At 39.2% G+C, this 18570-nt stretch overlaps 1 protein-coding gene across 15 annotated transcripts in view; it reads left to right on the forward strand.

The window, feature by feature from the left end:
* The window catches only part of PCDH15 (protocadherin related 15), an 896179-nt gene that overhangs the window by 658151 nt on the left and 219458 nt on the right, over positions 1 to 18570 (forward strand). For all 15 annotated transcript variants that reach the window (XM_076339474.1, XM_076339470.1, XM_076339471.1 and 12 more), the window contains 2 exons: positions 9058 to 9166; positions 15928 to 16040. In XM_076339474.1, the coding sequence (XP_076195589.1) occupies positions 9058 to 9166; positions 15928 to 16040 (222 nt within the window). The remainder of the gene's footprint in view (positions 1 to 9057; positions 9167 to 15927; positions 16041 to 18570) is intronic.

Genomic DNA, 18570 nt, shown 5'->3' on the forward strand with positions numbered 1-18570 from the left:
TGTCTTGTGTTAACTAATTGTGCTAATATTGACAACCCTGTTCTGATAAAATACATTTATCTAAATTGCTTTCAACTGTGAGAGAAACCCAAGAAAAACTGATGGTTAAATGCATTGTTTTCTTTTGGAATATTTTGTGTTGTCAGTAAAAGTTATTCTGAAATACTCTACAATTCTCAGCACTTCCTAGAAAATAACATGATGCACACAAAAACATGTGGGAAAAGAAAAGAATGCTGCATCTGTATGTTCATACAATTTGGATGTTGCAAAGCATTATGTGCATCTTCCTTAGTTTGTTAAAGCAGTAGAGACTATAAATTGTCGAACACAAGAAATAGCCTGTGGGTTTCAGTGATTTAATCCAGTTTGCCAAACTCTCTTTATGTATTTTAACCTGACAACAGAGGGGCACAGAACTCTGGTCCTATTTTCTTGAAAATCATTGAGCTGCTGAATCGGTGCAGAATTCAGTTCCTTGTGTCCTTGGCTAGAAATTTGGATGATTGTACAGATTCAGGCCCACAGCTTGGGGAAAGAGGGGATTCTCGAACATACAAGTCCCTGGCCTCGATTTTTGTAGTTAAACTGCACTTGGTGCTAGCTGTCAATAAAAATACTGGTGTTCCCTGGGGGTGTCAGTGCATGCCACTTGACACGAAGGCAGCACAAGGCCTCGTGGAGTGATTGATAGTCTGGAAGCAACAGCAGGGAAGCAGTGCTTGCTGGCAGCTGGGAAAATGGGAGGGCAAGGCAATTGGGTTTGCTTGCAGTTATTGATGGGGGATGCCAGTGCGGATGGGGGTGTGGGGTAGGTGGTGGCAGAGGGTTGCCACTGTGACACGTAGTAAATGTGAAGACTGAGAACAAGAAAAAGGGAGAAGTACTTGGAAATGTATGGAAAATGGTGACTTTTTATAATCTGTTGCCAATTGAGTGACATAATGTCATCAGTCTTCTACTGTTGGAAGCAATCTCTGTTGCAACGCTGTCAGTTGAGCTGACGCAGATCAAAATACTTAATTGCTACCATATGAAAAAGTACCTTTCTTAATCTCCTCCCCAATTAATGAATATTATAATTGCCGAATCTGAATAAATTAGAATAAGCTAGTATTTAGGAATTAGGTATGCTCTTTTCACAATTGAATATATGTTCTTATGTTCTCAGAGAAAAATGCCTGGGAGAAGTTTCAGATTTTTAAATATTAGACAATTTATTGAACTCCTTACAGAAAATGCTTAACTGTTCAGCATTAATCATCATATAAATGTCCTGCATACCTCCAGGGAACAGATAGTATATGTGTATATGAGTGCCTTAGAGCTCCTAGGACAATTGAATAGGTAACACAAGGTTTACTATGACTTAGGAAATTATTGTAAAAAGAATATCAATTTATTTGGTAAGACTGTGGTTTAGGACAGGTTTTCACAGCCATGTTAGTAATGCATATATTGGGTAAAGGTCAGTTAACTGTGTGTCTGCCTAAGAAATGCCACCACAAACCGGCATATTGAAACATTAATGCAAGTGAACATTCCTTTTTTTGGTGGATTGTTGCTCAAGGCACTGTGATGTATCTTATTTTGGTCAACCTGGAGTAATGGGTGTTTTCATGATGTTCCTCCTTTTTTTGTTTCCAATTTTTTTTTTTTATTTTTTAGCAGTCTTTGTCTATGTCTTAATAACTTAGTCTTCCATCTGAATTAGTGGGGAGAAAATGTCTCGCCGTGTTTGAGTACAATAATAAATTCTAAAGATGTAGTTTTTGTTCCTTCTGTTAGTGGATTTCATGCAAGCTAATAGACATAGGAGTGCTATGGGTGGAAAGCTTGCCTTGGTGAATCTAAACAAAAGTTTGGGAACTCTTCCTTTTTGTTTTTTATCTTTTACAGCAGTTGGTAATGTTTACTTCTGCCTGTTTAGTGGCCCTGACCACTGACTCCCAGGAGCATCTCAGGACAGGCAGGTGGGAGCTGAAGTAGTTGTTAATCGTCAAAGCAGCATCACCCCAGTTCGTGAACCTATGGCTGGTTCATGGTCTGTTGTCTTCAATCATGTGAAAGACAGCTCTTATTAATAAATTAACTGCTCAAAACCAGGCAGTGTCCTAGTTCAGTAAGGTTAACTGTGTTTCAGTTTCTCAGAACACAATCATTTTTGTGGTAATAAGCAAAAAAAGCTCTGTGCAGAACATCATGTTGTTCTAACTCTAAAAATGTGTCATTTCCTCTCTTTTCCTTCTTAACTTCCCTAGAGGAAGAAGTTCTCCATAAATTGATACGGTTGGCAAATGTAGCTTTGCATCTCATGTAGACCATTGAAAAGATAGGAATTTTTTTTTTTTTTAAAGCAGAGCTATCCTCGATATCATCTGTGCAACAATTATTATCGTCCCCTGTCTTTAAGAAAAAAAAAAATTTCTAAACTTGTAGCTCATAGTAAATACCAATCAGTGCTTTTTTCTTTTCTCATGTAATGCTTAGTACTTGATAGAATCGGTGCCGTGAACGAGCCTATGGCAACTTGAATTCAGCATAGTGCTGTATGTGATACAGCATGGGTAGCTAATTTGAAATCCTAAATTGTTGTTCAGTCTTGCAGTTAGGTTTTGGTCTTTCATGACTCTTAACATGTAATTATTTAGTAACAAACAGACAATATCGAGAGAACAGTGTTAGATACAGGGAGAACTGAGTTATTGACCCGAGAGGTTTTAAGTCACTTAAAAGCTACTGTTCAATAATGCATGAAGTCGCTGTATTCTGCAAGGTCCATGCTGATATCTTCCAAAGACCTTGTGCAGTGCTGAGAAGCAATGTTTTACCCCCAAAAACTAGATGAGAAAAATCTCAGGGGAGGAGGATGGTGAGCAGAGTTATAACTAAGGAAGGAGGGGGAGGCAGGTGGCAGTCATTTGAACAGTCAATCAAAAGTGTCCATATAAGAAGACAAAAGCCCTCAGTTTCAGTTTTTAATCAAATAATTGAGTTATTACATTTCACACTTATGACATTTTACGTATCTTTCTATTGAAAGTCTGGCGGTCATGGACATCTTAAAATGTTTTAAATAAATAATGCACATGCAAAATCTTTGGAAAATATGTAACTTTAAAACCAATCACTTTTTATTATGCTTAAAAGCACAAAATGCATATTCTGCATCTCAGTTGTAAATTTCCTTTTAATTGTTCCATACTGTATTTCAGTCACCATGTGATGGTGAAAAAAAATACGTTTTTATGTAGATGCCTAGAGATAGTTTGGATTATTGAATGCAACTGCAATCCTAAATTTATTAAGCTCCATGTTAATAAATAAATTAAAAAAATCAGTTGTTCCTTTTCCTCACTATCCTTAGTAGGAGCTTAAAACACTCTTCCATGAATGCATGCAGAGGTTTATGGCTTCCTTTGCAAGTTTTGGGACTAGTCAATGATTTGCTGTTTACAGATCTTTTGCTTTAGATTTTTTTAATGTATTTTTCTGGTAAGAAAAAATAGGGAAATTTCTGCCAGTCATTATTGTTTTATTATTATCATATTTATTATCATATTGTTATCCTACTTAGACACCTGTATTCTAGCCACATGTCATTTGCAATAGATATATCAGCTGAAAGAGTTTCACTGCATTATGCTGAAACAGAAAAGCAGGTGAAGGAAACATCAGAGACAGGCTCAGATGTGGTGGTGGTAGTCGGTTCCTGAATAAAAGCAAAAAGAGTGTTTGTGGTTGAAGTATGTTCGAAGGTGTAAGCAGGAGTACTTATGTCTTGCAAGCGCAGTTTCTCTCCTCTCCAGGGAAATGGGGCTTTTGCCTTTCTGCTGAATAAACAGGATTGTTTAAAACAGACCTGGCTCCATTATCTGTTTCTCTCCTAAACCAAAACAACTTGCAGCCAAATTTTGGCTAACCACACAGGTCAAAGAGCAAGATATAAAAAGAGTGTAGCAAATTAATATAAGCGTTTCCCAGCTACACTAATGCAGTAAGACAAAGCATTTGAATGAATATTGGGTGTTGTGTTTTTTTCTTTTCTAGCTCTTTTGATTTTATAACAGTAACTTCAGATAATTTCCAGTTGTCTTTCCCATCTTTCCCATGACAGAAACTTGATGATGCTGTTTTTTGAAGTGTGTATCATTTGATGACTGGGGTAGGTGAATGGCATTGTTTTATGACATTTGTGAATAAACATTTTATTATTCACTGATCATTTCATAATGAATTATGAGAGATCTTTCTATTGAAAAGAGCTGAGGGAAAGATTCCCAGTGCTCTGTCCTCACAGCCCCTAAGCAGTCAAGTCTTGTTTGATTTAATTGAAAAGGACGATCATTTTGACTCATCACGCTCTCAAACATAGCTGAGAAGATTTCTGTGTATAAGAGTACTGAGAGTTTTGGCTGGTGGTTTTTCATAAAAGGACTGAATATGTACAAGGAAAATGTGAAAACACTTGAGGCACTTCATTAAGTATGTGGCCTTCAGTGGTTAAAACTGCAGTCTTTTGCAGGTGACCCTCATCCTCTCTACTCTGAATAATTTAGTATAATCTGTAATTCTTCTTACTGTGCTCTCCCCGGCGTTTCTGAGGTCACATAGGAGTGAGCTGAGCAGCTCCAGTACTAGCACAGATCCCTGTGGATCGCCCCTCTCTCCCTACAGGAACTGAAAGCTTACTCCTGCTCTGCCTCATGTCTCTTAATCTAACTGTTTCTGGATACACAGGTCTTCACTCGTTTTCTGTTGAGGCCAAATTTCCTTAAGACTGTTTTGTAAGGGAGGCTTGTCAAAGTTGGCTGGAAGTCTATATGCACTGTATCAAACGGTTCTGTGGTATCCATGTGGCGGTGATTCCTGCAGGGAACCACAGTAAGTTTGAGAGGCTGGCTTTCCCTTTGCAGAAAACCAAACTTTCCCTGGTGTACTGTATTTATTTATGTGTTTGCTCAGACTGTTATTATATCATCTGCTAATTTTTCCTGGTACGAGCCTCAGGCTTCATTGTTGTGTTCTCCTGGGTCACCCTGGGACCCTTTTAATTTTGGTATTACGTTTGCCACCTGCTGTTCCTCAAGTACCAAAGCACTTTTAAGCAGGAAATTACATAGCACAGCAAGTTCGTAAGATTCACTCTTGCCTTCCTTTAGAAACCCATCTGCTCTTGGCCTCATGTTACTCTTCATTTGGCTTTTTCAGTCCATAATGCCTCTGAATGCTATGAATTTTTGCAGGACCTGCTAGGCATCCCACGTGGAGAAGGTGTTGGCATGGGGACCCATCAGAGTCCTTTCATGGTGAACACAAAAGAAGGAGGAAAAAAAAAAAGAGGTTTTGTGTTACTGCCTTATTCTCTCTGAGCTTTTTTTAAATTGTTTTTTTTTTGCCTTGATCATCTCTTGGCCCTGCAGACTCCCTGGCAGGCTTCCTGTCACACTGTTTGAAGAAGGATTTATTTTTTAAAATTTATTAATACTTGTGATAATGTTTGAAAGTTGGGGTTTGGGTTCTTTTTTTTGGCCTGCCTGATGGTGTATTCTGCTATATTGAAGCACCTGGAAGTCTCTTAATACCTAAACCAATAACTGAGAGATCTCTTCCCTAATGGGGAAAAGTAAATAAATTGCTGCATATTTTACGCTAGAACTGACAGGATCTCCTTGTTTGGTTGGTTTTTTAATCACCTGCTTTTGCCAGCGCTTGTGGACCTTTTTATGTTCTTCACTTGGAAGTGGCTGGTTTTTGAAGGCCATCTATTTCTTCTGAGTAACCTTCCCTGCACTGCTGCATAGCCGTGCTGACTTGCCTTGCCCTTTCTCAAGCCTGTCTCAATAAAAAACGCATGTGCTTTTTCTTTGCCTCCAACTGAGTGTCCTTAAGCAGTCGTGGGCCCCTCAGACGTTTCACTCTTTCATTAATCTGTTTTCCCTTCCTTTTAATGAGCTTCCATCTTTTTATGAAGCTCTCCTTTGAGGCTGAGAATGACAGTGATAGGGTGGTTTTTTTGTCTTTTGCAAGGATGTTGGAGCTCATACACAATGGTGGCTGTCACAGACCCCATTTTGTAACGTTTGCCCACTCTGCAGAGCTGTGAGGAAGCTCTACCTCCTCTGCTTAAGTCAGGAGCCACCTCCTATCTGTATGTGACCGTGTCCTCTCTCTCAAAGGGCTGAGCAAAGCCTCATCTTTTCTCTGAACCTCCTGGTGAGGATGGCGGTGGGTATTGTATCATTGTGGTCTGCCAATCTCTAGCAACAACTGCTAACCGTGATACGCAGAACAGTTTTGGGGGCAGGACTGGGGCCCCGTCCCAGTGAGATGGGCTCCGGGGAGCTGCCCTGGGCCCCATGAGCCCCGACGGCTTTGCTGACAAGCAGCACCACGTCAGCAGGACATGGGGGATGTTGTGAGCACCTGTTTGTGCCTTTTACATTTTAAAGTGCTCAGGAAAGAAAGAAATATCCCTATGTAATAATCATAGTTATTACTGCTATTGATCAAAGCGTGTTTTGACCAAAAACTTTTAAAATAATTATTTTTCATAAGAAGTATATGTACACCTTTTGAAATGATCCTACACGTGCTTTTACAAATTTATTAACATACTTAATGTCTGCTTCTTTGTGCAGTTATGTTTTCATAGTTCTAATTTAAGTTAAAATGAAAAAGATACTTGCATTATCTATGGATTATTAAAACAATACGAAAGTATCTTTAGCTTTGCTTCAAGGCACATCAGCCTATTTAATTCAAAACAGCTTTAAATTATCCCTAAATATTTCAGTAGATTGTGACTGATCTTGTTGCATGATATCTTCTGGCTTATGAGCAGCCCATTTCAGGGTGTGTACAGTACTTAGAAAAACAACTTATATGGAATTAAAATTTAATGGATTTCATGTTTCATTCTTAGTTTTCTTATACTTCTTCGTTTTCTTACACAACTTGCTTCTGTTCAGTTGATTGCTTTGGTTCTGAGGAGTCAGTGTAATGATGGCAGTGTGGGATACAATATCTATTGTTCAGGTAGAATCTGTTTAATTTCAAATGTAGTTTTTCTAAATGCTGCTCTCGAGCTTCTCCTTGAATTGGAAAGTAAAGCACATGTCCTTGCTATCTGAGTTATATATCCAACAATTATTATTTTAGTCTAGTTTTGGCGGTCAGGTACAGGTGACAGCTCATTATTGACAAGGCTAGATCCATTGCTGTTGCTCTAGCATAGACTTGGATGTTTCAGCTTGGCCTGCAATATTGTGATGATGACTTTAAAACCCAGTCAGCCTTAGCTGGCTTTTTTTGTTGTGGGTATGTTTTTATCTATAATGTAGATTTGTCTGAGAGTGCTTCAATTGATCTGTAAATTTAAAAATAGCATTTTAAGTCTTTGACAGTTTTTTGCATAATCTTATCTCTTAGCATGTAACTTTTATGCAGTCCTAAAGCATTTTAAAAATTCAAACATAACTTCTTCTCTCTTTCTTTATGCCTATTTCGAGCTCATCTTCCTCATTACACTTTTAAGAATTTAATCTTTTAAAGACTCAGAAGTGGAAATGGGCGTGTGACAAAGGACCTCACCTGGTTGTTGGGAACTGGGGAAAAAGCCATGAGCAGAGAGGCAGAGGGAGGAGGTACCAGTCTTGTGTTGGTAGGCAGATGCTCTGCACCCAGAGCCGAGAGCTGCGTAACCACACATGGCTGCAAGCCCTGGTTCATGAGCCTGGAAAAGCCTTGTCAGACCTCAGTAACCTGTAGGAAATGACTTCTGGGTGGGCAAACTGTGGGCAGAATAGCTTGTGTTATTGCAGATGACCTACCTATGGCTACATATCCAAAATTACAGGAGGGGGTATTAACTCTCCCCTCTTGCAAGCTGCCTTGCATCCGTTCCTGTTTTGTTCTCCTCTTGGCTCACCTCTTTTCCCTCTAGGTTTATTGACAGGTATCGCTAAAGCTCTTGCAGATTTCTTCCGAATCTCAGCAGGAGGATTTTTAAAGGCTGTACCAAAACTTGGCCAAGTGTGGACTTGTCTCATTCCTACTCCTACGCTAAATTTCAAGTTCCGTCTTGCAGAACATGGAGCATTAGAGCTTTCCAAAGCAAAGGCTGCCAGGATTACTCATATGTGGAAAAAAGGCGCCTGATTTTTCATAGAGGTTATTAAACATTTTGGCCATGCAAATAAAAGTTCCAAGGGGAGGGAGGAGACTGGTGCACATACATTCATGGGGTAGCTATGTTTCTAATTGATTAAGCAGCCAAGGTTCCTGATACTCTTCTTTTAGAGTTGGGAATGGCAGCTCTGGTGTTACCACTGGAGAGTATATCGGCATAGGAAAACTTTAGAAAATATTCAAAGCGACAGTGAAGGCTAAGTACCTACCTAAGTAGGTAGAGGAATGTTATTAAATTGGTAGGTAAAGAATTGGGCATACAAATACTGAACAAGATGAAAGCCTGTGAATGCTTTTTCTGGCTTGCTGTTTCCATGTTCGGCATGCGAGATCACTCCACTTGTGAATAATGGTGTGAATTATTGCAGTGTCCATCCAAACTTTTCAAATGTACCTATCCTTGAAATGTCTGTACCTTGGCTTGAATTTCTTTTGCAGTATGTATTCGTGTATCACCACTCTAGCTCCTAATGATTCTCAAATTCAATTTGTTTTTATTTCCTTTTTTAAAGCATTTGCTGTATTTCACTGATATGATGATGTCTGAAATGTCTGATTCAAGGGACTATTTATAGTAGCATAGTCAAGCATTTGCTTGAACATGTGCAAGCTTCCTTTCCTTGAAGATACTATTATAGTATAAAACATACCTAAAAGAAAGGAGATTGCTGTAGAAATATATACATTGCCTACTTAATTTTGATTTCAAAAGGGACGTGCTGTAACTATTCTTAAATACGAATGTTGTTTTCTCCTCCAATTTCAGCAAATATCCTTTTCAGTGGGATGTTTTTGTGTTAAACCTAAAGATCTGCCTACTGGCTGTCTAATTTTTATGTTTCAAATCTGTCTGATTTTTCATTTCAGGCACGTGTGAATCCCATCAGTGTCACTCCACCCATACAAGCCATAGATCAGGATCGAAACATCCAGCCTCCTTCTGATCGACCGGGCATCCTCTATTCCATCCTAGTTGGTTGGTGTCTCCTACTCTTGCTATCACTCACAATCAGTCGCTTTATTATGACCAGCCAGAGAAAGATTGACTGGGAGAGTGAAAACTTAATAAAAGTTTGTATTGTGGTTAGTGGGATGTTTGAAATCATTGTTCTGCCTATTTATGCTTAACTGCAATTTAGAAGCTTATTTTAGATGGTTGCATTATTTATTATTATTTATTCAGATTAGATTCAGATTTGTCTGGTTTAGCGAATGGAGCAACACAGCAAGCAAAAGGAGAGAGACTTGTCTGTGCTCATAGCTATGCTGCAATGCATTTTTTATTCACAGGTGTAAAAGGTGCAATAAAAGAGGCTAAAGAAAGGCAATTAGAGCAGGTTTCCTTCCAAAAGTCTTCTGGCACAGAGCAACTTAAAGGTAGATGCAGTAAGACCCTTTAAGTTTGCTGCCTGTGAGCTTGCATGCTTTCCCTTGTAATTTAGTGTTTGTTTAGTTGACTATGCTGTTTTCTGGCCAGAGAGGAATGCAGTTCTAGAAAGAGTTCAGAGAATGCCCACTTAGCTGGGGGATTTCTTGTATTCTGCTGTGGTTTGTTTGGTTTTTTTTTCCTCTACTACTTTCCTGTGTTTGGCATTTGTTTCCAATTGCTTAGCTTGTGTGATTTGATAGTGGAAAGGTCTAAGGCACTGGTTTGCAGTTGCAGTCCTCCACCTGCCCTGCTCTTCCCAAAGTACAGAGACTGATGTAGTAATTTCTGTGCCCTCTGACTAGCATGGGAATTGAAAATTGTGTGTTTTGTGGAATCGCATCTTTTTCATGTTTGCTGTGTTAAACTGCAGCTACATGGCTTTCTCAACCATGGAGAGGTGGAAGTAAAGATTTTAATGAGCAGATTGCGTAGTTTTGCTTGTCATTAAAAAAAAAAAAAAAGATGCTTATATATATTATAGTTCTGTTGCGAAAGGGGAAAAATAGTAGGTCTGATGGTTTGATGTGCCTGTCATTTTGAGAGCCATCTTAACAGGGTACAAATGAATCACTACTGCACCAGGTACCATTGTACTGAATGTGCAGGTCTAGAGCTCTGTGTGCAAAATGCAGGAGCCTGAAGCCGCTCCATGCCAACAGACTAGTCTTGAAGGCATTTCCAGGGCTCTGCTCCCAGGACCATGGCAAGGGACATGGCCGTGGCAGACTAGCCTCAGCATGGCAGACCTCAGCGTCCTCTAAGAAAAGAAATCAGGTTTTCTTTGGATAGCCATGAAGCAAAGCTAGATTCCTTCAGGCTGTAACTGGATTCAAAACTGGCAGACCAAGGGATGCATTGCTGCCAACTAGTCCTTTTCCAGCAAAACTGTTTTGTAAGGAAATTTGTAAACACTTGTAGAGTAAATATACTAGGTGTTTTTATGTTTGAAAATTGACTTGGCTTATTTATAAATTCTCCTATTGACAGTTATGCCCTAGTGCAACATTTAGTCTATTTTTGTTAATGTTCTTTGTGTAACTTGCAAAGTTCTTCAGGAGAGAACTTATTAAAAATTGTGTTTCACTAACCTGCAATATTTTTAATGTTTGAATTACTGTTTTGACCTCAAAGAAATAATTCAGAAAGATGTATTGTAGCAATTTGGTTGGTTTTGGGGGGTTTGAGGTTTTTTCAATGAAAAGGCTGTGTCTTCTCTTTTCTTTTCTTTTTTTTTTTTTTTTTATTTTTTCCCCGTGGTCTTCAAAAGGATTTATTTTTAGATTTTGTCTGCCTTCATCTTTGCCAGTATGCAGTGCTATTTATATTTTAGCCTTTACCTCAGAAAATATTAAATAGTTTCACAGGAAATAGGCCTTGCAGATATTTCTCGTTATACAGATTTTCCCCTTGCTTTAGATCTAAATGTAGTTGTTCTTTATATCTTTGAATATGTCTTTTTTTAAACACTGGAAGGTTTGAACTATGCCCATAGAATGAGAGAATAAGCTACTTACCAAATATGAGAATGATTTTGCATTTTATTTGACTTGATTGAGTTCTAATTTGGTGGTTCTTTTACCCTGCTTTCTTCTTCCCCCTGCACACCTGTGCAAGTCAAGTCCTGGCATATGCTTTGGGCACTATGAATGTTATATATGAAGTCTGCACATCTTTCTCAGTATCTTTAGGATCTACTGTGAAGACGTGTTTCTTTTAATGCAGCGATAACTTGCTTCTACTTGATGTGGCTTACTAACCTCATCCTCTAAGTGCCCATAAAGATCTCTGCCTGTCATGCTTTTAAGCTAACTAGCCTTTCAAGTGTTCAGGTAGATGCCTCAGTGCTGCTTTCACCAAATCTTGTGATCTTTCCCATGAGGAGGGTACGAGTGAACCTCTCCAGTTCCAACAACAACAGGTTCCCCTGCAGTTCATTGAAAAGGAGTTAGACTTACTTGATGAGGTAACGATAAATGCCTGTGGGAGTCTTGTTATACAGTCACATGAGCATAGCAGTGCTGAAGACAAAAGTTACTTTAGGGTAAGGCACTTGAGAAATGATGAAATATTCCAAGTGTGTTGCTAGCCCATTATTTTCTGCTTTCTTCCTCGTTCTGACCTCTGAGTACAGTCCTTTCAAAGGATGTATCAAGATGTCTGAATGTACTTGTTCAAGTAGTTATGGACTGGTACTGATAAAATGATAGAAGATTAGGTCTTAAATATTCTTCAGGGTCATCCTAAGATTAGAGAACTAGTTACAGCATAGTACTGCTGGGATTGTTGCCTTCTATTTAAAGTATTGGCTAAAGTACATAATGAAAGAACTCCCAAAGTACAGTAAAGTTCTTCAGAGAGGAGGATTGAACTAGGGCCATACTGTAATATTTCATTTCTTATAAAATGCCCAATATCTTTACATTTGGAAACGTGATGTTTGGAAATTTTTTTCCATGCACTAATTTTTCCAATCCTTGACTTTCAGGAATGTTAATATATTTGGGTCATTGCAATAGACCCACATATAGTGTCTGGTGTATGCAAGTTTGTAAGCAAGCCCCCCTCCCTTTGCATGTAGGGTGTGTGCAATAAAAAGGGGGTAGAAGCCAGCTCACCTTCTCTCATCTGCAGTCTCACCCTATTTTTTTCGTTGGTGCTAACTGCATCACAGCCCTGTGCTACTCTTGTATTTACTGCTCAGCCCTGTTTAAAGGTTTTCCTTTAGCTATTTTTATTAGTAATTTTAAGGCTTTCTTTTCTCTGGGGCTGGTTCTTGGGAAATGTCAATTTTTCCTCTAAATCATCGGCTTCTGGTTTTGACCCTGGAACTGTCTCTGTGATTTCTGCTGCCAATTTTGAACAATTAAGTGTTCTATTTGTTTGATATTTAAATGAAGAGCGGAAAAACACAACAGCATTTTCGGCAGGTTCTCTCCACTCCTGTGAGCTCCCTGATGCATTTGCCTGGCAGGCAACGTGCCCCACAAAAGCCCTCTTCTGGCTCCAAGAAAAGCAAAGCTAAGAGTTCTCTTCTCTTTGTGGGTATTCCTTTCTGCTGTAAGATCATCAAGGTAGAAGAGGTCATGCTGGGGCTGTCAGCTCGCTGCTTCTGTTGCATGGGCCAAAACAGTGTAACCAGAGGTCTGTTGAGCACTCAGTGCTCATTTTTGGTGCGGATGGCACAATCTCATCTCCACGTGCTAAAGTACAGAAAAGAAACCACATGCCACCCCTCATGTGCTGTCCTCCTTTCTCAAGGGTGCTTACAGACCTGCCAGTGCGTGCTGGCCCACCACCTTTTGATACTCTAGACCTCTCCAAACACACAGACCAGCTGAATTTCTGGAGGCAGGAGACTCAGTGCTCATCTGTAGAGCTTTAGACCTCTCTGCTTTTCCTGGGTTACGTCTTCTTGCAGGTTGGACGTGTGAGAGACTGGCAGTGTAGGGGTGGTGTGAACCGTTCTCTGTTGTCTGTAATATGCAGGTGACACGTTTGGAAGGCACATAGTTACAGTTGCAGTAGGAAATTCCTCCTTTCTGGAAGCAGATCAGGCAACAGTGTGGATTGAGGGTTGGTCTGCTCTGTCAAAATACAAATATTTTTGTGTATGCAGAAGTAGATATCTGTGTTCCTGGGAAACTTTACTTTCAGAATTTAAGGTATCCTGGAGTTTGAACTCTTACTGTGGTAGGCAGCAGCTGAGCAGGCATCATCAGTTAGGATTCAGGCAATCCAGCTCTATTATACTCTAATCTTTACTTTCCTGATCATCCTCCTTGCTGTCTTTTCCTCCTTTACCTGTTTTTGGGGGGTTTTTGGTGTGGTTTGTTTTTTTCTTTTTCTTTTTCTTGGATTCTTTCCTGGCATCCTGACACAATATTAGCTTCATCTTCCCTGCTGTAGATCACTTTGTGCCTCATATAGCTGTCTCCATCCTCCCCTATGTATTTGTTCTCCTTCAGGGAATGTCTTGGTTTTTACTTTTGCATTTATTCCTTCATTTCTTCATTTTTCTTATCTTCAGCATCAGACCTTGTGACATGCAGCCTCCTAAGACTACAGCAAGCTGTTATCTGCCAAAAGCTTGGAGCTCCTGCTGGATGCCTACTGCTCTTAAACAATTAGATCAGTTAATCAGGAGTCGAAATTAAAAGGGAGGGAAGGGGAGGCAGGACTTGGAGCTAGAAACTCTGCATTTATGTTGGTGGTGTAATAGAAAAAATAATCCATAGTGGTTGTCCCTGTTACTCCTCTCTGGGTGTATGGCATACATGTATACAGAGATATTTGCAGAATATATACAGTGTGTGTGTATATATATACGTTCACTATATACACACACACAATATATGCACAATATACACACAGTATAGTGAACGGTTGTCATATGATGAGTTGCAAATTAAAGTATTGCACATGAGTTTGGACAGTAATCTATCTCCTGGGATAGCTACTGGCTTTCTGAAAGCAGTTTCTAATCATTCCACTTGAAAGGTGAATAAATAACAGCATCATTTATCAGAAAAGTGGTCTTTTTCGTGTTGAATCTTACGCCCTGTTATACTGTATTGGCATGGCAATATTTGTCCTGCTCTCATGGCTGCTTTAAGATATCGTAACTCATGAGCTCAGAGGACTTACTGGGGCGTTTATACCATCAGCCAGGAGTGCCTGCTGCCTCTCGGCTGCTACACAGGACTATTCCTAGACTTAAAATGACTTGAGATCTTAGACTTGTAATCTGTATTTTGTTTTTTTTTGATACTTTTAGTAATACTGATAAGCTGTGAGATGCCAGAGTGCATGCTGTTTCTAAACACTTTGGCTTTCTGAGCCCTGCTCTGTTCGTATTTGTGCTCTCACATCTCCCCAGCTGAGATTTGGGCTGGCTCAGGGAAAGTCAGACAGTTAAACCAAAACAAACTGGGATGAGACACAGAGGCTAGAGAAGGCACGCTCTGCCACACAAATGAGGAGAGAACATCCTATTTCTTTTAGAAGAAAGTATTTTAGAAAAAAAAATGGTATAGCCTCTGTTCCCTGATAGGCGAGAGACTGTTGCTGAACAGTATCCCATATGCTTATTGCTGTATCCTGCCCTGGCAATTAATGCTTCACCATTGGTACTTTTTTGTGTACTTTCTTTGAGAATCATGTGGCTGGAAATCACTATAGCTTAATTCTTACCTTGTCCTGTGTCTGGTTATGCTGCTAGAGCCTTTTGGCTTGAGCACGGTACCATGGGAAAGTTTTTGGGCTGCAACTGCCTTGCTGGCCAGCCTAGGGGCCAGGCACAGCAAGGTCATGGCTGTCTTCATCCTTTGCATAGCCCTTGTTGGATCTCCATGGGTTAGCAAATCTGTTCAGGCTCTGACTGCTTCTGTTTTGACTGAGTTGGAGAGTATCCTGGAAACTCAGAGCCATGAAGACACTGTTTACTGTTGACAATAAATAGAAGCTGTTAGACACAGATGAGGTTTCATCTGGTGCTTCCTCCCTGATAAGAAACTTCTTTTCTTAGAAGGATTTCTAAAATAACATATCTGTTGTTGTTACTTATGTATATGTTATTAATAATGCATTAAAGAGCTTGCCCATAGGTGTGACAGAGGGCTACAAGAACTAAGGTACTTAAAATGTGCATTTTAAATTGCAAATGTCAGGGCATCATCTGAAACCAATAACATGCTTTAGTTATTGCTTTATCACGAACTTAGTGGTAACATCTTTGTCAGAGCACCTCATTGTGTATTTTCTTTGTTTAAATGTGTGCACTGAAAAAGCAATTCATAGTGTTCTCTGCTTTGTGACTAATCTCAGCCTATGTCCAGCAATACTTCAGGGGAAACGTACTTCAAAGCTGGAGAGAGAAAATCTCAGTGGTATGTGTTTAGCAAGCTGCGTTTCAGGAATGTGATGGATACAAGTGGAACATGATTTGCAGGGAAAGCTTATTTTTCCATATGTCCTCTTATCTGATTAGATTTACACGTATCTCCTGGAAGCCAAGAAGCAGACTTTCCACCAGCTGCAGATGTGTTTGGGCTCCTGTTGTTATCAAGTACTTAGGGATTCCCAGTTGAGAAGAATCTTCATGGTTAGGGAGAGTAAGGAAATAATGATAATATTAAATGCATAATGTTAGTAGTATCCTAAAGCTCCATGTACACATGATGCAATATTTTATCCTTATAATAGTAGGATTAGTTTTTGTTCCTTTGATGACTAATGAGTAAAACAAATATATTGTTTAACTAAATCTTTGAGAAACAGCATTTGTTCAAACCTCAATGTCTTTTTCACAGGTACTCCTGAGGATTATCCACAGTATTTCCATATGAATCTCACAACAGCTGTACTCACACTCCTAAAGCCAATAAATAGGGATTTACACCAGAAGTTTGACTTGGTTATTAAGGTAATTTTGGCTGAATTCATATTTCCATATGCTTTTGAAAACTGCTTAGTAACAAAAAGCTCTAGAGAAAATGTGGGGCGGGCTTGCTTGTCTTTCCTGCATTTTTTTTTTTTTTTTTTTGCCTGTTAGGCATCATTTAGCATAATCACAGGGAAGAAGGGTGTGAAGTATTTTTGAAAAGGGAATGAATTGTGGTAGAGTTCTAACATTCCATGTTATATTGATATTGTATGAACAAACTATGTGCCACTTGTACATTTGCTTTTTACGAACTCAGTTGTACTGAGAATGCATTTGTTTTATAGTTCACGTTTTCTCCAGCTTACAACCAATGCTAGAGAATCACATAGATACAAGTAATTGTCGAAGTACTGAATATTGGGAGCAAGGAGAACAAAAAATCATTTCCACAGCTTGTAGCAATTTTTGCTTGCTTGTTTATTTGTTTTTGTTCAGGGATGATTCAAAAAAAAGGAAGTTCACTCCAGAGCTCTGCTACTGAATAAAAAGAAAGTTTCTGAAACATAACTAGTGCTGATCTGATTCAGCTCCTATTGCTGGGAAAAGACATAAACCGCTTCTGTGGGGCTGGTCTTTTCAAATCCTACCATTGATGAAGAGAGTTGGCTTCCCTCCTCTTTTGTACATACTGCTTTGTCCTTAATTTTACAGTCTGACTTGATAACAGTCTGCAGTTCTTCTTAACTGAGCCAAGTGATCACAGCACATACCAGTTAGTTGTGAAGAGTGTGTCTTTACAGAAAATCTCAAAATGTATCTTCATCTGGTTACTGAGTCCCAGTTTTGCAAGTATAAAATATTTTCAGTATTTGCTGCTTTCTTTACCAATTTGAAGATTAAGAGGAAAAGAATAGGAGGTGATGATATCAATATTTAATTGCTAAACTTGTTAAATGTAGTAAGCTATTAATTTTACTTTGAGTAAAATTGTACAAAGCTGTAAGCTTTGCTGCAGGTGAAATTTGTGTGAACAGACTGCAAAAGTCAGTTCAGTAAAGACGGTCTCTAATGAGAATAAAGCAGAATTACATTTCATTCTGTTGGAGACAGTCTGGAGTTGTCCCTAAAGCTGTTGTCTAATGACACAGAAAATTGTATAGATTTTGATGTATTTATTGGTAAGCAGAGGAGCAAATAAAAGAGAAAGGAATCACAGTAGTCTATTTCAAAGTAGTTAATCACTTGTGTATTTATCGGTGTATTTCATGTAGAATAAAGAGTGGGCTTTCCAAACTGCAGCGTGTTTTTACACAGGGATGTCAAAGCTCTTGCTGTTTGTTAGTATTATTTAATCTAAGTACAAGGGTTGCACTCGTGGTAAGAATTATTTATTTGCCTCTCCTACCCCTCTCATTTTTTTGGAGGTGTTAATGGTGGCACTGGCAGCAAGCAGTCCCTTTGGCAATAGCAGCTCCTTCAATACCAGCCTATGGAAATCGTGCCATAGTTTTGCTGGCTCCCAGCCTTGATGCTTTTGGCCTGTCATGCAGTCAGACCAAAATGCTTGCTATCAGTCCTCAAGGAGAATGTGAGTAGGATTTCGTTCTTTTTTCCTTCAGAGCAGAAGCAAAGCTCAATCTTTCAAGCATTTGGGAGTGGGGGGAGTAATGATACACTCTTCTGCTCTCAAAATAAGGAGGAATGAAGGAACATACACAAATATGATGTGACAGAGCGACCTCGGTCCCCAAGTGTGCCTGTGCACGGCCATGCAAAAGCTGACTGTGGCTAGTACCTGTGTAACTTGTAGGAATTCTTCTTTTTTATAGTAACTAAGCATTTATTAAGCATAGGAGAGTTAGGGACAGATTTGCAGGCTCCTGCTGTGCATCTCCAGAAGTCATTTAGATGTGGTGCTTAGGGACACCTAAGCCCCTTAGGTTTAGTTGGCAGTGCTAGGTTAACAGTTGGACTTGATGATCTTAAAGGTCTTTTCCAACCTAAACAATTCTATGATCTCAGAGAGGGCAGCAGTTTCTCTGGGAAGATGGTAATAAGTTTATTAATATACAGGTCCTTTCTGTATCTTCTGAGGAATATAACTGATTGTAGTATGAAGGAAGAGGAAATAAAATTGCAGCTTATAGGAACTTTGAATAACTCAGCACCTTTTTAAATACTTGTGTTAATTTCCTACCTCAGTTGATTTTGAATGCATCAAAGTACAAAGCTTGTATACGCTTAGAGTGAAATAATTTGTGATAGGATTCTTTTAAAATTATTTTTGAGCTTACTTCCTGTTGTGGAGTTCTGCTGTCACTAGGACAGGTGAAGGAACTTAGGTGGGTTAATATGCTAAGAAGTTACAGGTTAAAGCCCTGTAGCACTTTGGTTTTGTTGTTGTCAAAATTCAGCAGCCATATTCAGTAGCACAATACATCAATTAAAAAAATCAGTTACACCGGTCTGATACCACATTCTGTGTGCCTAAATAGCAAGCTCTGTTGTTAATGGAAATGTTTATAGGCATTATTAGGTTCATATTGCTGTGTTATATGTGCAGTCAAGG

This window comes from Aptenodytes patagonicus, chromosome 5, assembly GCF_965638725.1.
Source record: "Aptenodytes patagonicus chromosome 5, bAptPat1.pri.cur, whole genome shotgun sequence".
Lineage (NCBI taxonomy): Eukaryota > Metazoa > Chordata > Aves > Sphenisciformes > Spheniscidae > Aptenodytes > Aptenodytes patagonicus.